The following is a 25,148-nucleotide window of genomic DNA, read 5'->3' as shown; positions in this document are numbered from 1 at the left end:
GCCGGTTCTGGTATTTTGGTGATGGGTGTCCCCTTTTTACCTGAAAGTCAGATCTTTTCTCCAATTATTTTCTTTTGTTCAGAAAGGGAGAATTTCATCGGTAGCTCCTCTCAGCTCTTGGTGTCTGAACGCCTTCCAGCCCCAGTTTTACCTTTCTTGGCTTCTCTGTAAGCAAAACGGCTCGGTGACTTCTAGGCGTGAATGCTGCATGGTTCTGGGCAGGGGGGAGGCTGCTTTCCATCTCAAATGCCACCACCTTCTGGCCAATGCATGGCTCTGGATTCAGGCCACGAGAGATGGAGTTAACCATGGCTCCGCAATTCCATCCCCTGGTCATGTGTGATCACTCAGAACGTGTTATCTTCAGCAGAGTCTGGAGCATTTCTCCCGACATGTGCCTGACACCTCTGTGCCTGCTCCCAGCATTCTCTTACCATCTTCCTACCTCACATTGTCTTCAAGGGACATAACCTAGGAAGCTGTGGTGTCCTCTGCAAGCTAGAGAAACCCTGCCATATTGGCTTATTGCTGCATGACAAACAAGCACAGCAGTTCGGTGGCATGCAAAAAGAAGCACTTTATTTTTTTTTTTTCTCGGTACGCGGGCCTCTCACTGCTGTGGCCTCTCCCGTTGCGGAGCACAGGCTCTGGACGCTCAGGCTCAGCAGCCATGGCTCATGGGCCCAGCCGCTCCGCGGCATGTGGGATCCTCCCGGACCGGGGCACGAACCCACGTCCCCAGCATCGGCAGGCGGACTCTCAACCAGAGTGCCACCAGGGAAGCCCCAGCACTTTATTTTTATTGAAGTATAGTTAATTTACAATGTTGTGTTCGTTTCAAGTGTACAGCAAAGTGATTCATATATATATATATATATATATACACACACATATATATATATATATACACATATATATTCTTTTTCAGATTCTTTCTCATTATAGGTTATTATAAGATATTGAGTATAGTTCCCTGGGCTATATAGTAGTTGTTTATTTATTTTATATATAGTAGTGTGTATATGTTAATCCCAAACTCCTAATTTATCTCCCCTAACCCTCTTCCCACTATCCCCTTTGGCAGCCATAAGTTTGTTTTCTATGTCTGTGAGTCTATTTCCATTTTGTAAATAAGTCATTTGTATCACTTGTTTTTAGACAAGGAGCTGTTTTTATTGAATACAGAATCTCCTTGAAAACTCTTTGGACTCCGGGGCTCCCCTGCAAGTCCTTTCATTCCCAACGTGCTGGAGGCAAGCACACGTCCCCCGTAACTCCCTCCCATTACTTCTCGGGGGTTTGGGTAGGAGGGGAGGGAGGAGAGGAGGGAGGAGAGGAGTGGGCATGTGTATCATTTTTTCAGATTCCACATATAAGTGATATCATATAATATTTGCTTTTCTCTGACTTACTTCTCTTAGTATGATAATCTCTAAGTCCATCCATGTTGCTGCAAATGGCATTATTTCATTGTTTTTTATGGCTGAATAGTATTCCAGTGCGTGTGTGTGTGTGTGTGTGTGTGTGTGTGTGTGTGTGTGTGTGTGTGTGTGTATCTCACATCGTCTTTATCCATTCATCTGTCAATGGACATTTATGTTGCTTGTATGTCTTGGCTATTATAAATAGTGCTGCTATGAACATTGGGGTGTATGTATCTTTCCAAATTAGAGTTTTGTCCAGGTATATGCCCAGGAGTGGGACTGCTGGATCATGTGGTAACTCTATTTTTAGTTTTTTAGGGAACCTCTCTACTGTTCTCCATAGTGGCTGCACCAATTTACATTCCCACCAACAGTGTAGGAGGCCATTTTATTTTATTTTATTTTTTTTTGTTTACATCTTTATTGGAGTATAATTGCTTTACAATGGTGTGTTAGTTTCTGCTTTATAACAAAGTGAATCAGTTATACATATACATATGTTCCCATATCTCTTGCGTCTCCCTCCCTCCCACCCTCCCTATCCCACACCTCCAGGCGGTCACAAAGCACCGAGCTGATCTCCCTGTGCTATGCGGCTGCTTCCCACTAGCTATCTACCTTACGTTTGGTAGTGTATATATGTCCATGCCACTCTCTCGCTTTGTCACAGCTTACCCTTCCCCCTCCCCATATCCTCAAGTCCATTCTCTAGTAGGTCTGTGTCTTTATTCCTGTCTTACCCCTAGGTTCTTCATGACATTTTTTTTCTTAAATTCCATATATATGTGTTAGCATACGGTATTTGTCTTTCTCTGACTTACTTCACTCTGTATGACAGACTCTAGGTCTATCCACCTCATTACAAATAGCTCAATTTTGTTTCTTTTTATGGCTGAGTAGTATTCCATTGTATATATGTGCCACATCTTCTTTATCCATTCATCCGATGATGGACACTTAGGTTGTTTCCATCTCCAGGCTATTGTAAATAGAGCTGCAATGAACATTTTGGTACATGACTCTTTTTGAATTATGGTTTTCTCAGGGTATATGCCCAGTAGTGGGATTGCTGGGTCGTATGGTAGGAGGCCATTTTAGTGATGGCCATTATGACCCGTGTGAGGTGGTACCTAGTGGTAGTTGTGATTTGCATTTCTCTAATAACTAGTGATATTGAGCATCTTTTCATGTGCCTGTTGGCCATCTGTATGTCTTCTTTGGAGAAATGTCTGTTTAGGTCTTCTCCCATTTTTTGATTGGGTTGTTTGTAAAAAGAAGCACTTCTGTAGCTCATGGGTTTCCAGGTTGGTTGGGGTTGGTTGATGGAGGTGGGCTTGGCTGGTTGACTCTGCTGATCTTGGCTGGACTTACACTTGGTGGCTGGGCTGGCCATCAAGACTGGGCAATCTAAGGGAGGACCAGCTGGGATGCTTCTGTTCGATGTATCTCTCATTCTTTCTCTGTTACCAGTGCCCTAGTCCACCATGTTCTTCCAGTGGCAATAGCAGAAACACAAAAGGACAGCAAAAACTGAGCAGTCCTTTGAGGTCTAGACTCAGAACCAGCACTCAGTCACCTCTGCCTCATTCTATTGTCCAAAGCAAGTCTCTTGGCCTCATTTGATGTCAAAAAGTGGGGAAAAAGTCTCCATCCTTTTAGTGGACAGGGGATAGGGAGTGAATATTTCTGAATAGGAATCTACCACATTTCCTTCCTCTCATGGATTAGTTATAAAAATCTCAAATGAAGGTTATTTCTGAGGTCTCTAAATTTTTTTTACAATGAGCATGTGGAAGAAATGGCAAAGATTCCAGAAGCTGTGATCAATGACATACTATTGGAAAGGTGCTGTGGTCACCGATATCCATGTTCCCCTCCTCTACCTGAGCACCCACTAGACTACATTTCCCAGCAATCCTGTATCCAGATAGGACCATGTGACTAGTTCCAGCCAGTGGCATGAGACCAAAACTGTCATGTGTTACCTCTGGGCAAAGGCAGTTAAGGCTAGGTGTGCCTAGCCTTCTCTAGGCTAGAAGGCTAAAGGCCTTCTCTGTGTGCTCTTTCTTTCCTCATCTGCTCACTGGATGTAGGAAATCCAGTGAAGGTCTCCAATGCCCTCAGGCATGGGGGATCTATCAGATGCAGGAAGCCTTGGTCCCTGAATGACTGTGTGGAGCAGAGTGGCCTCCAGCCCACACTATTTTGGACCATTTTGACACAGTGTCATTATGTTAAGTCACTGAGATTTGTATATGTTTGTTATAGCTGTTAGCATATCATGACTAATAAAATCCCCCTTCCTGATGGCCACTAGTAGTACTTGCTGACAATGACTCCTTTGCGTTAACTCAGTAAACTATAACTTCTGTAATATCAATATTTATGTATGTGAGTGTTCATCTTTGATAAGTGATCTGAAGGTCTATCTCAGCCATCCGCCACCCAACTTTGGCAACATGACCCTCATTTTTGCCTTAGGGGAATATTCCTTCTCTAATCTTAGCTGGTGTGCTTCTGGAAAAGGTGACTTCAGCCCCTGGGTTCTTCCTGGGTGGAGCACATGACCTGGGCTAAGCCAGTGAGGTCTTTGCATTCTCTTAGCTACAGTGATTGGTGCAGGAGTGGGTGCATGACCTAAGCTGGTCTAAATTTAATCTCAGGATCTTAGCAGGGCAAGTAGAAATAAAGACTGCCTCTCTTTCAGCAGGCATTAAGAAAAAAGATTATAGCCATAGGAGATTCAAGTGGTCATCCTGTAATTAAAAGAGAGCCAACCTTAGCTGAAAGCATACACTATGGATAGCAGAATAGAACAATGAAAAGAGCAGGTCCTTGGCACCATTGTCAAGCAGCTGGATCCAGCCTTGCTTGTAGCTGACATACTGTTGAACTTTTCAGTCAAACAAAGGTCAATAAGTAGCTTTTATGGGCTTCCCTGGTGGTGCAGTGGTTAAGAATCCTCCTGCCAATGCAGGGGACACGGGTTCGAGCCCTGGTCCGGGAAGATCCCCTGTGCCACGGAGCAACTAATCCCATGCGCCACAACTACCGAGCCTGTGCTCTAAAGCCCACGAGCCACAACTACTGAAGCCCGCGCGCCTAGAGCCTATGCTTTGCAACAACAGAAGCCACTGCAATGAGAAGCCCGTGCACCGCAACAAAGAGTAGCTCCTGCTCGCCGCAACCAGAGAAAGCCTGCGCACAGCAACGAAGACCCAACACAGCCAAAAATAAATAAATAAATAGCTTTTATGGTTTAAGCCAGTTAGTTGATTTTCATTCGTCATACCCAGCTATTCTCAATGGATTCAGCATTTATCACGTTTATAATCAAATAAAAAATTTAATCAGAAAATGTAAAATATTAAATGACATTAAAATAGATGATCTCTAGAGACTACTTCTAGTTCTAAAATTTAGAGCTTATGAATCCAAGTATGAATTCCTAGCACTTAAAGTATTTATAGTAATCTATACATAGAAATATCTTGATAACCAAAGACAGTCTAATAATTTGAAGACTTCAGGCAAAAGGATGATGAACCGTCCAAAAAAGAAATAGGGAGCTTCTTGCACATGGGCAGAATCCCTCCATGGCTCTCCATCAATTGAACAGATTCTATAAAACTCTGTATAACCTGGCCCCTGCCTACCTCTCTGATCTTAGCAGCTGTGCTGCCGCCCATTCCCCTTAGCTCACCGAACTTTAAATTCTCAGAGCTCACTCCTGCCCTAGGACCTTTGCACTTGCTATTCCCTTTGCCTAGAGCACCCTTCTGGCTTCTCCTTTTTCTGGCATCTACGAAGGTCTCAATTCCTCTTCAGAAAAACCTTTCCTGACCACCCAGCTAAAGGGAGTCTCCCTCTCTGGTGCTCTTTTTCTTTTTTAAAATAATTAATTAATTAATTAATTTTTATTTTTGGCTGTGTTGGGTCTTCATTGCTGTGCGCGGGTTTTCTCTAGTTGCGGCAAGGGGGGTGGCTACTCTTCGTTGTGGTGCGGGGGCTACTCGTTGCAGTGGCTCCCCTTACTGTGGAGCACGGGCTCCAGTAGTTATGGCTCGCAGGCTCTAGAGTGAAGGCTCAGTAGTTGTGGCGCATGGGCTTCGTTGCTCCGCGGCGTGTGGGATCTTCCCGGACCAGGGCTGGAACCTGTGTCCCCTGCATTGGCAGGCGGATTCTTAACCACTGTGCCACCAGGGAAGTCCCTCCCTCTCTGGCACTCTTTACAAATCTAGTTCTTTCGCAGCACTTTTTACCATCTAACAGTACCTGGTTCATCTACTCACCTGTTATCTCTCTCCTGATAGGATAAGAATTCTCCAAGGGCAGGGCCCTTGCCTCTTCTGGTGCCCCAGTGACTCCAGCACCTGGCACCATACCTGGCACTGAGTAACAGGTAGTCAGAACCTTAGGAGCCAAACGGAGGCAACAGTGTCCTTTGGAGCAGGATAGGGCATGGAAAGGACCTGTGATATTGTCATGGATTTGGGGATTGAGACTTCACAGGAGGGAGGGCCATGTGAAAGGGAGCAGCGGGAAGGCTGCTGCTTGGTGATGGTTATTCAAGTTTATTCATAGAGTATTTCTAAAAGGAATGGTGTGAGTGTGAATGTGTGTGTGTGTGTGTGTGTGAGAGAGAGAGAGAGAGAGAGAGAGAGAGAGAGAGAAGACTAGAAGCATCCTTGTCAGAATATAATAGAACTGACATTAGAATCATCATTGCACGTATCACTTAATATCTGCCTGGCATTTTGGGGTCTTGCTCTCTCCAAGCCTTTATCACCCACAAGGGCCTCTCCTCCAAGCTGCATTCTGAGAGGATCCACTTGGGGGAACAAAAGGACACCCCAGGCCATTGCAGTTCAACATTATCATCTCTTTCCACTTCCTTATTATGAGATGGGAATGAAGATAGTTCCCTTAATTTCAGAAGAAATGAAAATGATTTTCTCTGGGCTGTTGGGTAACTTCCCCACCTCCTCTCTCTGCTGCTAGCTCAGACTCGCACGCCTCTACGGGTTTTCGGGGGGCCCTTCTCCATCAAATGTTGTTATTGAATGTAAACCTCAAAGCAGAAATTCCAAAGAATGATGCTCAAGGCAGCTGTATCTTTTTTTAAAAAACTGGAAACAGAATATACGGTCAAAACCCACCTTTCTCTTCCTCGTGTCTCATTTTTTTCTCTTTTCCTGGTGGATAAGGAAAAATGCAGGTGCTTCTTTTAAGGCTTAATTCTCAGAAAGATAATGCTGTATTGAGCTGTAGCCTCAGGAAACTGCTTGGAAGATCGGTGTGCGCACAGCCTGCTCTCGATGAACTGAAAAGAAATATGACTGTTGGAACAGAGCTGAAATGGCAGTGGTTGGAGGACAAAGGAGATGAGAATTTTCTTGCTCTTTCATTTTTTTTCAATGTTCATTTTTGGAGCATTTCCTTATTGTTGTTGATGACCAGCCTCTGCAAACATGGTCCCTGATGCTGCCACAGGGCTAGTGTTTAAACTGTCCCCTCTTGTCTGTCATCTCAGTGTTACGCATCCATCTTTTCTGGTTCATTGGTTGATCTGATCCATGTTGTCACTATTTCAGGGAGTTCTTATGTTCTAGATCCCCGATGGAAAAAGAGGTGACCATCCACCTATCACTGAGGAGCCGTAGCCCAGAAATAGTAAACATTTGCTTGACAAGTGATTTATTACCTTTCATGCCATGATTAAAGTTTAACTTTCATTGAACAACTTCTCCATCTATATAGATAAAAATAAAAACTTGGGGACGTGTGTGATGGCCTTTTCACTGGTCTCCTGACGATCTCTCTGGCTCCCCACTAATCCATTCTCCTCATAGCACTTTGTTTCGAAAACAAAAATATAGTCGTGGGCTTCCCTGGTGGCACAGTGGTTAAGAATCCGCCTGCCAATGCAGGAGACACGGGTTCGAGCCCTGGTCCAGGAAGATCCCACGTGCCGCGGAGCAACTAAGCCCGTGCGCCACAACTACTGAGCCTGTGCCCTAGAGCCTTCGAGCCACAGCTACTGAAGCCCACGCACCTAGAGCCCGTGCTCCGCAACAACAGAAGCCACTGCAGTGAGAAGCCCGTGCACAGAAACGAAGACCCAATGCAGCCATAAATAAATTAATTAATAAATTTATTAAAAAAATATATATATAGTCGTGCCACACACCTGTGTATCACATTCTATGGCTCCCTAGTGCCCTCGAGATTCAGTCCACACTCCTTATCCAAACATTAAGATCCTGCTGGGTTTGGCTTTTCATTGAGATTTCAAGCCCCATTTTATACCTGCTGTCTTTGAGGCTGGGGGGCCAGACCCTGGTGTGTCTTTGAGGGGCCAGTCAGGAAGCAGAACGCGCAGTGCTGTGGACTACAGTCTACATTCTAGGAATCAGAACGTACAAGGATGTGGAAGAAGCTGGGGGAGAAAAGGTGCATAAATGGGAGCTGAGGATGAAGAGAATTCTGGAAGCTTGATGTGGGCCAAGCTGATACAGGGGCCCTGTGAAAGGGACTGATGTCGAAGTCCATGGAGGTCTACAGAAGTCTGTGGCTGTCGCCTGTGTGAATTCACAGTTACGTGTCTAGAGATGGGCTTGACATCACTGTTAATCAGCACGGTGGGGACGCACTGGACGCTGCAGGCACCTCTGCCTCTGTCTGCCTTTCACCTCCCCTAACCAAAGACAGCCTTCAGAGCTCGATGGCTGCTCCTTCACTTGGGTCTCCCTGGTCCTGCACAACTTCAGTTTTTGGCAACTCTAACCCAGAGCCATATGCAGAAGAGGAGGCTGGGAATTGTGGTTCCCAGCGTAACCAAATTGCTAACAGAATAATCCAGAGGAGTGGGATGGCGGGGGGCGGAGAATAAAAGAGACACAGTCTCTTTTTTTTTTTTTTTTTTTTTTGCTGTACGTGGGCCTCTCACTGTTGTGGCCTCTCCCGTTGTGGAGCACAGGCAGGCTCCGGACGCACAGGCCCAGCGGCCATGGCTCACGGGCCCAGCCGCTCCGCAGCATGTGGGATCTTCCCGGACCGGGGCACAAACCCGTGTCCCCTGCATCGGCAGGCGGACTCTCAACCACTGCGCCACCAGGGAAGCCCCACAGTCTCTTTTGAGTCTCTGTACTCAAGGAACAGAGAGGCAGAGCAGCTAGGTCCCAAGATGGTATCTGGGCAGTTCTGCTGTGTGATGTGAGATGTAATTCCCTCCTCCCCATCTACACCAAAACTTCAGTAAAATCCACACTCCTTGACCGTATGTTCAAGTTGACTTTGCTTTCTCTTCCTTTTCCTTCCTCCTTCCCCCACTTCCTCCTCTTCTTCCTTATAGGTGACCTGAGTCTGGTCTGAAATGGACATGGGAAAGGACAACGTCTGCAGAGTTGGCCCCAGCACATATACTTCCCATTTTATTAAAAGGAGATGTGAATTTCCAATGTTGAGAAATCACCATCTAGCCCAGCTCTCTCCTTTAATGTTAACTTTAAATCTTGTATTTTAAAGTCACAAAAGTAACACCTCCTTATTGGAAATCAAGCAACACAGAAGCATAAAAAGAAAAAAGTAAGTTCTGTCTCCCTTGTCCCCTTTCAGCCCCACTTACTCCTTATTTCATCATCAAAAAAGCAGAAGCCCAAAGAGGTTAAGTGCCTTTGCTCTAAATTGCACAACGCTCATTTTGGTCTGTAATGGAGCCTCTTATGAGTGACCCATCTCTCAAAAGGCCAGACTCTGAAAGCCTGTTCTTTAGAATGTTGATAATCCACCCCAAAGGTCTGAGAGTGTCTTCACCTAAAACAATTTGCATTGATCTCTGTGGTTGCAGTTTCCATTCTACGTTGAAGTGGGCAGAATGAGGGTCATTATCAGAGCCTCCTGTGGGGTGGTTGTATCTTGGTGGGAGCGACCACAGATTGTGTCAGGGACTAGCCCCTGGTTTAGGGACTCAATTCTACAAGTCGGTTGAGTGAGGTCAACTTATTAATTTATCTTTGCAGTGACCAGGATGCTTGTGGATACATTATCTGGCTCAGGGACTTTCAGAGGCTTTGATCATGGCTCACAGTTAGAAGTACATTTTACAAAGCAGCCCAGTACACACACACACACACACACACACACACACACACACACACACACACACACGCTCACACGCACCTCTAAAAGAAATCTTTCACAAAACAATGCTTAAAACCATGGCACTCACTCTCTGCTGATCTTTATTCCATTCCATTTGACTGAAATATTTGAAAATGCTGTTTGCATCTGTCTAAATGTATTTCATGACCTACCAATTGGGCTTGAGTCGCCTAGATTAAAAAACACTGATCTAGGGCTTCTCGAAATCAAGGAGTCTTGGAAGGAAGCGAAGTTCATCAGAAAGTTGCTTGCTGTCCCTCGAATCAGAGTCGAGAGTGTCAAAGCATCTTGAGGGTGAATTCAGCAAGGCTGCCATAGCTCTGCCTGGGTTATTTCTGCTCCAGTGCGGGGCTCACTTCTCTACTGACTGCAATGCTTGTATTTGCCAAGGAGTGATCGTCGCTCCCACTTACTGAGTGCTTACAGCGTGCTAAGTATTGAAGGGTAAAAGAAAATTTTGAAAGAGGTTGAATAATATGGTAGAAATGAGTAGATAGATGTTAAGTGGGGGAAAGCAGCCCTCTGCCGAAGGTCCTGCCCCAAGACGGGTATAATGAAACCAAGTTGTTTTAACACCTGCTGCCGTCAGTGAGACATGGAAGGGGAAACACCTGCCATTAACATCGTTGCGGTCACGCAGCATGATACAATTTGCACACTTTTGAAAGAAAACCAGCAATACGGTTTTTACTAGGAAGGGCAGCTCATATTCTAACTATGGAGGCTCAGGACCCCAAATCTCCCCAGTGTTACTGTCACGAGATAATGAGAAAGAAGCAGCTGCGGAGACCTGAGAGGGTCCCAGGTGGGATGCCGTGGGCAAGATCCTCTGTGATGGGAAGAGGGAGAGCAGAGGAAGGAGAGATTTTTGTTTGTTTTGCATTTGCGAACTCTAAGCAGGATGCAGGCTGCACATCGCCATCTGCCTCTGATTGAATCCGTGTAGGTAGTAAATAACAGTTGCACACGCAGGTTGCGTCACTGGTCAATATCGACATCTGAAGAGCCCTTGGGCTGGGGAAAGATGGATGCCCTCCCTCCTGATGCCCGGGGTGGGGTAATCAAGGCAGCCTGCTGCCAAGAAGAGTTAGGAGATCAACACCAAACATTTTATTTTAATTTACTTCGATCAAGTAAATAACAACTAGATTAAGATATAAAACATTTCCAGCCTCCAGAAGGCTCCTTCCTTCCTCTCCTAATCAATCCCCGCCAAAGGGAATCCTATTCTGACCCCTATCAACATCTATTAGTTTTGTCTATTTTTCAATTTTTTTCTTATTCTTTTTCAATTTTTGGCCGCACCCTGCGGCATGTGGGATCTTAGTTCCCTGACCGGGGATTGAACCCGTACCTCCTGCATTGGAAGGCGAAGTCTTAACCACTGGACCGCCAGGGAAGTCCCTCAATTTCTTATAAATGGTCTTATACCATGTGTATTCTTGTGTGTCTGGCTTCTATAACTTGACAGTATGTTTATATGATTTATCCATGTTGCACAGGCAGTCGTGGTTTGTGCTTTTCTTCCTGGCTGTGTAGTATTCCATTGTATGAACATGCTACAGTGTATCGTTTTGATAGTTGATGGATGTCTGAGTGGTTTCCGTTTTGGCTGTGAATAGAGCTGCTGTGAACATTCGTGTACAGGTTTTTTAGGTATACAGAAGCACTCCTTTTTCTGCAGGATATGTATATCTTGGAGTAAAATTCCTCAGACATGGTAAACATGTATTTAGTTTTAGCAGAAACCACCAAACAATTTTCCAAAATGGTCAATCCAGTTTACACTCATACCAACAGTACGTAAGAGCGCCATATGGTCTACATCCTTGTCAACATTTGGTTTTGTTTCTATTTTTTATTTGAGTCATTCCAATTTAAAACTCTGTTACATACATCATTACATGTTATATTATATGGATTTTCCCAGATCTTTATGACAAGTGTATTATTGTGCTCACTTTTTTTTTTTTTTTTTTTTTTTTGTGGTACGCGGGCCTCTCACTGTTGTGGCCTCTCCCATTGCAGAGCACAGGCTCCGGACGCGCAGGCTCAGCGGCCATGGCTCACGGGCCCAGCCGCTCCGTGGCATGTGGGATCTTCCCAGACCGGGGCACGAACCCATGTCCCCTGCATCGGCAGGTGGACTCTCAACCACTGCGCCACCAGGGAAGCCCTGTTCTCACTTTCTGAATAAAGAACCAGAGGCCTTGGGAGGTAGAACACTTGTCTTAGGGCACTTGGCTAGCGTATAATAAAGGTGAGATTCAAACTGTGTACCTAACACCCTGGTCTTGGTTCCTGCTGGTTATCCCATGGTCAACCAATCAAGTTAGTGTTTAGGTTGGGGTACTTTGGGGCACAGTCCCCATGGTGTGATTGTATTATTTCATTAAGTTTGTGCCTGCACCCTCATTCAATCTTATATTTCCCTGTAGACTATGGTGATATAACTAATTCTTTTTCATCATTCAAAGAATAAAGTTAATTATTTAGTTTAAAAACCACATAATTTTTAAAAAACAAATAGCAGGTTACTTGAACCAGTGACCAAGGATTTTGTTCTCTTCAATGGAGGAAAGATTCCCAGAGTTACAGTGGGCAGACTCTAGGCTGACCCCCTGTGATCCCACCTCCCACACCCTTGTATAGCCCCCTCTCCTGGAGCGTGGGTGAGACACGCAGCTGGTTTTTAATCAGCATAATATGAAAAGGGGATGGGACGTGTAAGGTTATAATGTTCATTTGGAGATGATTTGATGAAGTACGTGGTCGTGTTGGGGAGACCCGTGTAGCAAGCCTCTGAGTGCAGCTTCCAGGAGCCAGGGGCAGCCTCTGGTCAACAGTCAGCAAGAATCCAAGGTCCTAAATCCAACAGGCCATTAGGAACGAAATATTGGCAGCACCCACGTAAACGTGAAGCAGATCCTTCCCCAGTCGGGCCTCAGATGAACTTGCAGCCCTGGCTGACAGTTGATCGCATCCCTGTGAGATCCTGAACAGAGGACCCCATTAAGTCATAACCAGAGTCCTTACCTGCAGGGTCTTTGAGATGCTAAACGTGTAGTATTGCTACACAGTGATAACTAGGACAAAAGCCTTGTCTCTGCATGGAGATACAGAATGCAATAAAGAAATCTAAGCTGGTCAGCCAACAGATCTTATCCAATTTAAGTGCTGGTAATAGACAACCACATCATTCTTGGATGGGCAAGAAACCTCCTTATGTAGATGCTTAAGTCCTATAACTCATGGCCAGCTGATGAAGGCCTTTGGAGTCAAACATCCCACGATGTCTGGACTGTAATCTCACAGTCTTGGGAAATCACTTTCTCTCTTGCACATTTGTTGGGTTCTAAGTGTGATCAGGATAGTCGTAATGACTCCCAAGTGGGCTGTCAGTTGTGGCAACATTTCTTGAGCAAGGGCTCCACTGGAGAAGTTTCTTAATCGTGTGCTGGGTGTCCACACGGATGGCAACTGAACTGATGGGGCCACAAAGGTGGGTGAGCGTAGGGGAGAGGACAGCTTCTGTCAGATACAGCCCTAGCACCCAGATCCTGCAGTGACCCTGCAGAACTTTGGCCCGAGCTGATTAGCCCCACAAGTTACTGCTGGCACGTGGCATCTATTTGCATAATACACACTAGTCCCTGGTACTTCAGAGGAGGAGGCAAAACAGACATTTCTTTGCCCATCACTCTTATTTGTTTAGAAACATTAAGGCTTGGATGGATGGAGTTATCACTTGTTTGCTATCTCATTCCTATTTAAAGCAGTTTATAAGGAAAGTCCTCCAGAAAAACCCAGCCTCCCCCCGACCCCGACCTCTACACATGACTTTTTGGGGACTGTGGTAAAGGAAGGGGAAGCTCATTAACCAGAGAGCTGCCAGAGCTCTCGTTCACATGGTCAACTGGATCATGTCACATCCCTGTTTGACTCTGTCCATGGCTCCCCCTCGCTCCCGGGACGAAGTGTGTGCTCCATGGCCCTGCAGGGTCTGACTTCTGCCCTGTCTCAGGGCTCACCTCACAGCCCTTGTTCTCCATCCATGTTCTTTCTGCTCGTGTCCTTTCCCCAGCCTGCATCCTCCACCTGGTAGCCATGCCCTCCCCGCTTCTGCTCATCCTTCAGTTCTCAGGTTACATGTCACCTCCTCTGAGAAGCCCTCCTGGATCCATACCTGATTGGAAGGTCCCTGCTGTAGGCACTCTCATACCCCTGTATCCTTCTGGCACATAACATGATTTCAATGAAACAGTCAATGAACTGCCAGTGAAGTGCCCCTGCTAGAAAGTTATTCTGTGAAGGTAGGAGGTACTACCTGCTCCCACTATCATCCCAGGGCCCACAATAAAAATTTGCTAACTAGGGCTTCCCTGGTGGCGCAGTGGTTTGGAGTCCGCCTGCCGATGCAGGGGACGCGGGTTTGTGCCCTGGTCCGGGAGGATCCCATATCCCACATGCCGCGGAGCGGCTGGGCCGGTGAGCCATGGCCGCTGGGCCTGCGCGTCTGGAGCCTGTGCTCCGCAGTGCACAGGGGCCACAGCGGTGAGAGGCCCGCGTACTGCAAAAAAAAAAAAAAAAAAAAATTAAAAAATTTGCTAAGTGATTGATGGAGTGAAGAAATCTATGAACAAATGAATGAATGGAGATCAATGTAATTTTTTAAATGTAACTTTTTATTCTGAGATTTTGATTGGCTTCCCAGAGACTAGGAGAGGAGCTTTCCTCATCTTCTGATAATTATCACTTTTGCTCTGGTGTTTATGGTGGCTGGATTCTGATGCCCTCTAGGGGACCGATGTCTGCTCTCAGAGGGGTCAGGTTTGGTGATGCTGGCCAAGAAGGTCGTAAGGTTGGCATGGCAGGGGGTGACATTGGCTGGTCACAGTAACAGGAAAGAGAGCTTTGGGGCTGGAGTGGTTCAGATTTTGATTAAGGAGGAGCATGGAGGAGTAGAGAGGGGTATTTGTGCCTGAAGGACTAAAGGGTTAGGGGGAGACGGGAGGAAGAGGAGAGGAAGAGAGAAAGGGGAAAGAAAGGAGAAAAGGCCTTGGGAAATGGAGGGAGCCCCAGGAAAGACTCCTTGACAACTCTTCTTCCTCAGAAGAGACTAAGTGGAGTCTCTCTCAGAGAGATGCCAGGGTTGGCATTTGAGCAGAGAATTGAGTAATGGGGGGCCCAGAAAAGACCTCGAAGGAGAGGGTTCCAGGCAAAGGGACAAGGAGTAAAAGCCTCCAAAGCTAGACTTGGTTTGGCCAGAGTGATCCGGGCTCAGTGAGTAGCAGGAGGTGAGTTGGAAAGCACATTCGAATGGGATTTTTATAGCTTATTGCACACTTGAACATGTACTGCGTTATTTTGTTTGAGCCAGCAGCCCCATGACTTAGAGTATAAGTACATTTAGAAGACAGGAATCAGGGGACCAACCTCCGGGCTCAGACTAAAATGGTAGCTAGGCTTACCATGTGACCATTTCTTAATGTATATAAATATCCAATCACGATGATGTACACCTGAAACTAATATGACATTGTATCTCAATTATACTCCAATTAAAAAAATAAGACATCCTCTCCAGACTTAAAGAAGCTATGAACATGTCAAAGCATGTAATTTTTCTTTCACCTTGACTCACAACAGTACATTCTTTAGTTAATGTAGCAAAACAAAAAACAAAACCAAAAAACAAACTCTAGGCTCCGACTGCCTGGCTTCAAATCCTATTAATTTAGTTATTGTACTTATTTTGCAAGTGACTTCAAATTTTTCTTATGTTTAAAATGAGACCAACCATCTCCATCACGAGCATTTGGGGAAGATTTAATGAGATAGTCACACAAAGTGTTCAATGTGATAGTTGGCACACAGTAAGCTCTTAATAAGTGTTACCCATTATTACTATTTCTATTTTATATAGCCAAAGTGGCTTATTTGGAAGAGCATTTCCAAATGTGTGGCTCTAAACCTCCTGGAGTGATTCTGTGTCTCAGCAGACGCGTGATTTCTTTTTACTGCCTGCCACGTTGAAGGTACTCAGTAAGTATTTGTTGAATGAATGAAAGCAAGAACAAATGTGGCACGGATCAGGCAGAAAGAGAAGGCAGAGAGGAGTTTGAAGATAATTTGGTAGGCAGTGGGGAGCTATCGAAGCTTCTTGAGCAGAAGCAGGGAAGTGTCAGATGGATCGAAGGAGGGAGGGTTTGGAAGCAGGATGAATAGTTGGCAAGCTGTGGGCATTTTCTGGATGAGGATTAAAAGACTTGTTCTCGGGGCTTCCCTGGTGGCGCAGTGGTTGAGAGTCCGTCTGCCGATATAGGGGACATGGGTTCGTGCCCCGGTCCGGGAAGATCCCACATGCCGCGGAGCGGCTGGGCCCGTGAGCCATGGCCACTGAGCCTGTGCGTCCGGAGCCTGTGCTCCGCGACAGGAGAGGCCACGGTGGTGAGAGGCCCGCGTACCACAAAAAAAAAAAAAAGAAGACGACTTGTTCTAGAGTTTCCAGGGAAGGAGGACTTTCCTTTTGTTCTTACTACTGCCTCGGGGGCCTGCAAATCACCCTGGATGACTCCCCTCCATGTTGTAACACACCTGGTGCACCTCTACATGTGATGTGCTGGTCTGCCTACCGCAGCCACCTTCATCAGGTCTCCTGGATTGCTACCCTAGATCACTCCAGGGTCCCCTCTCATTTACCTGTCCTGTATCTCCAGCCAGCAGACTCTTATAAAAAGGCACCTCTGATGTTGACACTCTTCTCTTTGAAACCTTCCACTGGCTTCCTACTGTCCCTAAGATAGCTTCAGTTCCCCACCGTGGCTCCCAGGCCGTGTATAATCTTGTCCTGCTGACCTCTCCTCTCTAACTTGTTTCTCCTTCTTCTCCTCCTTTCTCTCAGGGCTGTCCATTTGGGCTCAGCTGATCTGACCTTTCTCTATCTAACAGAATGCTCCTGTGTGACGCCTGCTTGAACTATTTCAGGGCCTGAACTAAAGGTTCCAGTGTGATCTAGAGCATGGCTTTTCATCCTTCAATGTGCCCTGGAATCGCCTGGGTATCTTGTTACGGGGCTGATCTTGCTTTAGTAGGTTTGGTGTGCGACCCAAGATTCCAACGTTTCAGTGGCTTTGACCCCACCCGGGAGTTTGTGGGAAATGCAGAGTCCTAGGCCCTGCCCCGGACCTCTGAATCTGAATTTGTACTTCAGCAATTTCAGTACATAAGTGTCTGAGAGTGCTGGTCTAGAGCACCTCTTAAGAGCAGGAGACCCCCTTTCTGGTGGCTCCCTTGTGGGTCAGGGTTTTGCCAGGCCTGGCCCAGGCACCTAGGATTTTGCTACTGAGTCTGGCCTGTTGGAATCTACACCCATGAGCTCTGACAGAATGAGACCAGTTCGGGAGCTATTACCTTCAACCAGGAGAGAAGAAACAGAACTGGCTGAGATGGGAGGTTGAGATGGTCACTGAGATGATGGGAGATAAATTCACTGAAGCCCTGCAGTGGCCTGGCCTCCATGCTCTCCCCCTGGCCCACCCGGCTAGCCCCCAAACGACTTGTAAGGCATGGCATGGGAGAGCTATATGTCTTTTCTTAGCAGAATGGGGTTTGTGGTGGCCTTTGTTTTTTTTAAAAAAAATTATTTTGGGACTTCCCTGGTGGCGCAGTGATTAAGAATCTGCCTGCCGATGCAGGGGACACAGGTTCGAGCCCTGGTACGGGAGGATGCCACATGCCGTGGAGCAACCAAGCCCGTGTGCCACAATTACTGAGCCTGTGCTCTAGAGACCGCGTGGTGCAACTGCTGAAGCCCACGTGCCACAACTACTGAAGCCCACACACCTAGAGCCATGCTCCACAACAAGAGAAGCCACCACGGTAAGTCCACACACTGCAACGAAGAGTAGCCCCCGCTCGCTGCAACTAGAGAAAGCCCGTGCACAGCAACAAAGACCCAATGCAGTCAAAAATAAATAATTTATTTAAAAAAATTATTTTATTGAAGTATAGTTAATTTACAATGTTGTGTTAATTTCTGCTGTACAGCAAAGTGACTCAGTTATACGTATATATATTCTCTTCCATTATGTTTTATCACAGGATATTGAATGTAGTTCCCTGTGCTATACAGTAGGCCCTTGTTTATCCATTCTATAAATACTAGTTTGCATCCGCTAATCCCAAACTCCCAATCCTTCCCTGCCCCACCCCGCCTTCCCCTCGAGTGGTGGCTGTTGTTGGATCGATATATGATTTCCCAGCTGAACAGAAAGAATCTTAAAGGGAAGGCCACCAGGTTAAGGGCCAGAAGGGACTTGGCAATGCAGTAAAGTTCTGGCCTCTTGTGATTTACATATCCAGAGGTCATCTTCTCCCATCCTGAGAGGGAGACAAGATGGCCTTTCCAGACCCATGGAAAAGCCAAGGCCTGCCCTGGGTGTCTGAGGAGTCTGGGCAGCCCGGTTTCCCAACGTCATTGCTGGACCTGATTTCCTGCCTCTGCTGCGTTCTTGTCCTGTTGGCCTTACCACTGTTCCTTTATCACTGGCATTGATCCCGGTGTGGGCCCTGGCTCCCAACCTTGTCTGCAACCCGCCATCAAAGCACGCATAGATACAAGCCATGAAGTTGCAAGATCACTGGAAAGGCATGACATTGTTGTGCAGAACAGCAAACTTGAAACGGCCCAGAAAACAGAACAGACCTCCTATTCCCGAAGTTCTCTGCCCCGCCCCCTACCTCTGGGGTTTTTTTTTCTGGCCCCTCACACCATGGAGTGCCTGGCCTTGGGTCATCTCATTGCTTTCTCTCTCTCTTAGTCCTCTTTCAAGTTCTCCTCAAAGTCCTTTGGAGGACTTTGCCATCAGAGTTAGGCAAAGGGATTTAGTTCTCCCTGTCCCAGGCCTGAAGTTCTCAGACCCACCTTTGCAAAGTCCAAGGGCACCAAGGCTCTCAGAGGCTGAAGAGGCTTTCTTGGCCATTGGCAGCACGAAGAACCAGCAGGGACCTGGTGGTTACCTTTACCAGGAAGCACCCTCTTTATTAGGTACTTGTGGTTTTCAACAGCATTTCCCCCCTTCCTTTAGATTATCTCTGATAGAAGTTTCTTTGGGGCAAACAACCTGTGACATTTTATGCCATTCATTCATTCACTTATTCATTCAACACATATTAAGCAAGGTCAGTGTGCTGAGTGCAGATACTGGAGGAAAATACAGATGTGCTTGTTTCTAGAAACCTGCTGATGGATTGATTGCTCACCTCACCCGTGCATTGTAGCACCGGTGATTACTAATGCTCTTGGTATATCCTGATACAGTCAAACAGAAACTCACAAGATGTTTTGGAGAGGTGTGAGTATTCTTCACCGTGCAAAGGGATTCACTGTAGGATTAAATAAATCCAGAGAATTTTACAATTTGAAGGGACTTCGGGGACCAGCTCATTCAATCCCTTCATTAGGCAGCAGTGGAAGGTGAGATTTTAAAAGCTGAAGAGACTCACAGTAATTCAGCAGTGCTAAAGCCAGAGTGTCACATCCAGCACTGCTTTAATATTCCTGGGACTGGTCACTTTCCATCACGCTGTGCCCAATGTAGAGATACTCTGATGATGAGGATGAGAACGATAACACTTTTTGAGCAGCAGACGCTGTTTTAAGTGTTTTTCATGTTACAACATTGTTCTCACAGCAATCTCATTTAATACCACTGAGAGTGCCGAGGCCCAGAGAGGTTAAGCATTTTGTCCAAGGTCACACAACTCAGAAGTACTGGCGTGAGGGTTCTAATCCAGGCCATCTGGCTCCTGAGCCCAGGCTCTGAACTGTATCACTCCAAGGCTTCTCTACAGAGAGGGACTAACCAGAAGCCTCTGCAGAGAAATGTGTTTCCACCCACTTATTTAAAGGAAGGTACTTCCGTATTGAATGTAATTTCAGTGCTATGTAAACCAAGGTCTGGTATTAGAACTTCTTGCAGATCTTTTAAGGTACGAAGTGCTAGGTACAGAACCTCCATTAAAATTTGTAAAGCTTTGCTGTTAAAATAGCATGAAAAGCAGTTCCTATCATGCATGTGACAATAAGCAGAATTGTGATCTAAGTAACAGGTGAATTGGGACAGTGGCCCTGGCGCGGCTGCAAACACCTGCAGACTTTACAGAATGAGGTGTTTGGAAATAAACCCATTCAAACCCCAAGTGTGTGCAGTTTGCTTGCAAAGTGATAATATTTAGGGGACTGTTTACCAAAAAAACCAAGTCTCTCTTAGCAGGGATTAAATTAAATACTGTGATATTAATGAATTAAGTGCAGGCACGTTCTGCTGGTCCCCAAAATGCTTTTTTCATTTAATTTTTTATATTACAGTTGATTTACAATGTTGTGTTAGTTTCATGTGTACAGCAAAGTGATTCAGTTATACAGATACATATATCCATTCTTTTTGGAACTCTTTTCCCATATACGTTATTATAGATTATTGAGTAGAGTTCCCTGTGCTATACAGTATGTCCTTGTGGATTATCTATTTTATATATAGCAGTGTGTGTATGTTAATCCCAAACTCCTGATTTATCCCTCCCCCTCAGAAATCTTCTAATTGGAGTCTTAGAGTTGACTTTTTTCCCCCATGTGCTTTATTAAGTAGGAAGCCCCAGTAACGCCCAGAATCTAAAACAAATATGACTTAGTTCTCTAGTTAGCTTTCTTCCCTTGAAGCTGTTATCAAAATTAACCCCAGGGAGTATAAACTTTAATGCATCCATCTCAGCAATACCTCCCCTGATCTTGGGAAGCCGTAGAAAAGAGAAAATTATGAACCTTGCAGGGACTCTGAAGTTTTATCAATTATCACAAGCAGCGTGAGCCCAGAGTCATTGAAATCATCTTGGGGAGGGGAGGGTGAGAAACGTACTTATTTGCAACGGAGCATTATTGGCTGTGAACAAATGGGTTGCTATTTGTTTTCTCTGTTCATCCGTAATGATTACAGGCTGGCGTTGGTGTTTAGCGACAGGATCCAGCAGGTCAGTTATGACAACTTCATCACTGTCATTAGCGCCTTTTGTTTGCAGTGAACATGAAAAGCTGTTCAGCATTAAGGAAAAGAAGGGGTGGTGGGGAATGCGTGGAGAAAGTGAGAGGGTAGAGAGCCAAGCACCCCAAATTCACACACTAGGAAGACCGAAGAAGGACACCCTGGGTGCTCTGGTCACACTGACTTCACTGGGGGAGGGGCCTCAGGGGACCCAATTTTGGACTCTATGTTCTTTTTACTAGAAGAGTCATTTCTTGTGTCTGTAAAGGCTAGTCTTTTTTTTTTTTTTTTTTTTTTTTTGCCAATTTGGGTTCCTAGAAATGCACTAAGGAGATAACCTTTTGGTAAGGGATCTTTCTGCTTCAAGGGTGGTGTCTGTGAATCAGTATCTTCTCCAGCAGGCGAGGGTAAAATGAAGCAAAATGTATAGAGGAAATGCAGTGACCTTTGTTGGGGACCTACTGGGTATCAGGCAAGGTGCATTTTTATGAGTATTATCTCCTTTGTCTTCTCAACAACACTGGGGTCCAGTGGCTTCATTCCCACAGTACTGATGAGCACGGAGAGGTAATATGTTACCTCTAAGATCACCCAGCTAGTCAGAGCAGAGCAGGGATTTGAATTCAGGTGTGTCTCTTGTTGCAAACTTAGTACCCCATGCTGCAACCCACCCCCTTCCTTCCGCAAAAAAGAAAGAAAAAAAACCCCACTACCAAACAAATTTCTTAACTGAGTTCAAAGAGGCAAGGTTAAAAATCTCAGTATTCGGAAGACCGTGAAAATGTAGGCAGAAGCATGTATTTATTTGACGATCTGATTATGTGAAAGCTCGGATGATAAAAAGACATATTGAAAGAAATTGTACTAATTAAATCATAGAAACGCATTATGCTTTTTTGGGAACTCACCCCTCCTCCTGGGGTGACCCTTGACAAGACATTCTGTGTTCCTGTTTTTTGGCAAAAAAAAAGTGAGTGGAAGATGAAAGTTTGATATTTGGCTCATGCAAATCTTTGTCTCATTGGTGAATTCTGTGCCCCCTTGTCATTTTGGCTTTCTGCTGCCTGACCAAGCTCCTTTGACTCACGTGCCTACTTCTTACACCCCTCTTGTTCTTTTCTGGACAACTTCACTGAATATTGTGCCTTAGGTCTTGAGAAGCATCTGGTAAAACTGGCCAATTGTGATGGGAGGCATACAGGGAAAAAGGTGGGGCGGGGGTGGCTCGGTGGGAGAGGGAGAGAACAAAACAGGGCAGGGTTCTTGCGATGACCAAATCAGGCTGCTTCTGCTGTGACATTACATTTAATGTCCAAAATTTGACCTTAACCATTTCTGATGAACTCTGTTGACCATGTAAGCTACTGACAGAACATTCACTCAAAGCCTAGTGAAGTTGAGGTTCCTGGTGCAATGTGACCTATGTGGATGAATTTAAAGTATTTTTTTTAACCGATTAATTCTCAGCTCAAGTCTTTTTAAGACTTCCTGGATGCCCTTAACATCACTCCGGCCAGAGTGATGCGTTCTGAACGTGCACTTGTGTGTACCGCTGTGAAAAAATAAGAAGTAAATGAAAACCCCAGGCCCACGTGGGGACTGGTGACACCAGACACCAAGACTGAGGATCAGGAAGCTGGAAATTCCCTCCTGCCTTGGTGTCTGGCCTCCGGCTTTTCCACTTCCCTATATCACCCTTGTGGTGGGTCTGGGCGCACAGCAGGGCTCTCCTAATTTGATGGTAAAAACCACAAGAGCCAGAATACTAGTTCTAATTCTCAGCGACCATTTAAACATCCAAACCCAAACCTTTGCGTGCAAGGGCGCGGTGACCACCTTGGGCAGACAGCTCCTCTACCGGTGGGCTCCAAAGTGCAGGTCCGCTCCCACGAGGGAGCTCTCACCCCACTTTGCCCTGATTAGCTTGAGACAAGCAACCTTCTCCAGCTGTTAGGTTTCTCTTTGCTGAGTTTACAGGGGGGTGGAGGGGGTGGAGGGGTCAGGACTGAGGCTTAGGGGCTGGGCCGCGGGGCGCTGTTCACGGGTGACCCGGACCACGGGCTTCAGCATTACCTGGGCAGACAGGTGGGGCACGCGCATTTCTGGGGCCGCCCCAGACCTCCTGGAGCATGCTGATGGCCACTGTCCAGTTTAAGACACTGGCACAGAGACCTCCCCGCTGTCCCTTGGGTGGTGGGCGTTGGGTCCAGGGCGTCCCCTGCTCACAGGGGTCCCGGAGGAGAGGGGGTCGTGAGAGCGCAGGGAGTAGCAGGCGGGAAGTCGGGAGGAGAAGAAGGAAGAGGAGGACGAGGAGAGGCGGAGGAGGAGAGGAAGTCCCCCACGGCCACCCCGAGGGGAGGCGGGACGATGCCCGCAGGGACTGGGTCGGCCGGCGAAGAGGGGGCCGGGCCTGGCCGCTCCGCTCGGGCGCAGAGGAGTACTGGCCGCAGGGCGCGCGCTCCCCGCCGACTCTCGCGGAAGAGGCGGGGGCGGCGGCGCGTGCGCGGGGCCGCGGGCGGCGCGCGGGGGGCGGGGCGGGCGCGAGGCTGAGGCGCGCGGGGCGGTGAGCGGGGCGCGCGGGGGGGCGCGCGGCGGGCGGGGGTGGGCGGGGGCGCGCGGGGGGGCTGCCCCGGGGCGGCCCCCCCACGTCGGGGCGCGGCGGGCGGCGGCGGCGGGAGCGCGTCCCGTCCGGGTCCTGAGGAGCCGCCGCCGCCGCTCGCCAACATGGCGGACCTGGAGGCCGTGCTGGCCGATGTCAGCTACCTGATGGCGATGGAGAAGAGCAAGGCGACTCCGGCCGCCCGCGCCAGCAAGAAGATCGTCCTGCCCGAGCCCAGGTACCGGCTCCCCGGCCCGCGCCGCCCCCCGCGTCGCCGCCCCCCGCGGCCGCCAGCGACACCCTGCGTCCGGGAGGGTCGGGCGCTCAGCCGCCGCTGCCCCCTCGGCCGGCGACCGCGGGGAGCGGGCGCTGCAGGGCCGGCCTCGCCGTTCCCGTCTCTGAAATGGGGCATCGGAGGGCTGTTGGGGGTACTCCGGGAGAGAGCGCCCCGAAGTGCCCAGCGCGGCGCGTGGCGCGTAGCGAGCGCCCCAGCGAGGTGTGGTGAGGATGTGGTTGTGACTTCGCTGGACCAGCTCCATCTCTGTCGCCCCTTCCTGCCCCATCTCTGCCTCTCGGTCCAGCTCCATCCCTGTAGTCCTCCCTATTTATTGCTGTGGTTCCTTCCTGCCCCATCCCTATCCCTGGCCCCATCTCTGTCATCCCTGCCCTCCCCTCCAGCCCCAACATATGGTCCCCTGCCTGCCCCATCCCTGTCCCTCCTTCTGCCCCATGCTTGTCCTTCCCTTGTGCTCCATCCCGGTCGTTCCTTCCCTAGTTTCTGTTCTGTCCCCCGTTCCAGCAACGGCCTCCCCTCAGCTCCCTCTGGGCGCCTTAGCTAGGGAGAGCAGGCGAGTTGCCTCTTGCCCCAGGCACTTAAATTGGTGTTTCCAGTGCTTGCTTCCCTTGAGGTCCACCAGTCCAGTCAGCTTCCTGCACTCCTTTTCTCTTTGGTGCCTCCAGGCAGGAAGGAGTGGATTCTGACCCACCCGATTTTCTTTTTGGTACTAAGTGTGTCACCTGGTGACAGATCCACTGGTGGCACTTTATTAAAAGGTTGAAATGGGACTCACTTAAAAACGCATGTTGAATGGGTGATTCCAGGCAGGAATTTGTTGTTTAAATTACCGGCAAAGGGGCCGATTGAATTGGCGAGGGTCTTGGTGAGGTCCATACCAAGTTGTAATTTTTGTCTTAAAAACGATTTATTATTGATGAAGTAGTAAACGGCTTGATTAGTTCATATCATTGGCACCACCCCAGAAAATATCATGCATCAGATTAATAGTGAGTTTCAAATAGTGTACCAAAGGATTAGCGTTGGATTTTTTTCCCCCTTAGCTTTCCTAATTAACAGCATCAGGAGGGGTACAGCAGATGTGTCTCCTTGACACTAAATAGCTCTTGGTCGATTGATGATAAAAAGAGGCATCTTCTTTATGGTGAATTTAAGACCATGCATTTTTGTAATGTATTGGAATCTAAAACCAAAGCTGTTCTCCATTTGAAAGCATCAGTTCTTCAAGTGTTATATACATCTAAGATTGCTTAAATGTTACCTTGACGTAAGAAAAAAAGCATCTTTCTTGTGATGCTGAGGGATCATCAGATTATTTTTACAAATCCCTGAGTCCAAGCCCCACGATATAGAAAATATCTTTCCCTTTGCGTTATTCGTTGTGAAAAGTCAAATTGTGTAAACGGAGACATGCTTCCTGGATGTTTTTTGTCTCGCTTGCCCTTCATAACCCCTGCCTCTTTTACATTTTGCAGGGAAAAACCTACTTTGATGAGTGAAGACAAGCAGGGAAAGTAAGGGAAGAGTGGAGGCCTTTTGGAGTGTTGTGAAAGCAACACTCCTGTTCCAGACTTTAACATATCCGAAGCTCGCTGATGATCAGTGCTGTTTAAAATTTCTGGCAA

General features: G+C 47.2%; 1 protein-coding gene across 1 annotated transcript in view; it reads left to right on the top strand.

The window, feature by feature from the left end:
- Positions 1 to 23,324: 23,324 nt before the first annotated feature.
- Positions 23,325 to 25,148, top strand: part of GRK3 (G protein-coupled receptor kinase 3) — a 123,006-nt gene continuing 121,182 nt past the window's right edge. Inside the window, exon 1 of the mRNA XM_082853197.1 lies at positions 23,325 to 23,466. Within this exon, the coding sequence (XP_082709323.1) occupies positions 23,354 to 23,466 (113 nt within the window). The 5' untranslated portion in view covers positions 23,325 to 23,353. The remainder of the gene's footprint in view (positions 23,467 to 25,148) is intronic.

Source organism: Leucopleurus acutus (assembly GCF_964270905.1).
Source record: "Leucopleurus acutus genome assembly, chromosome: 13".
NCBI classification, from domain to species: domain Eukaryota; kingdom Metazoa; phylum Chordata; class Mammalia; order Artiodactyla; family Delphinidae; genus Leucopleurus; species Leucopleurus acutus.
The sequence above is the reverse complement of the archived record's forward strand: the minus strand, read 5'-3'. Positions and strand labels throughout refer to the sequence as shown.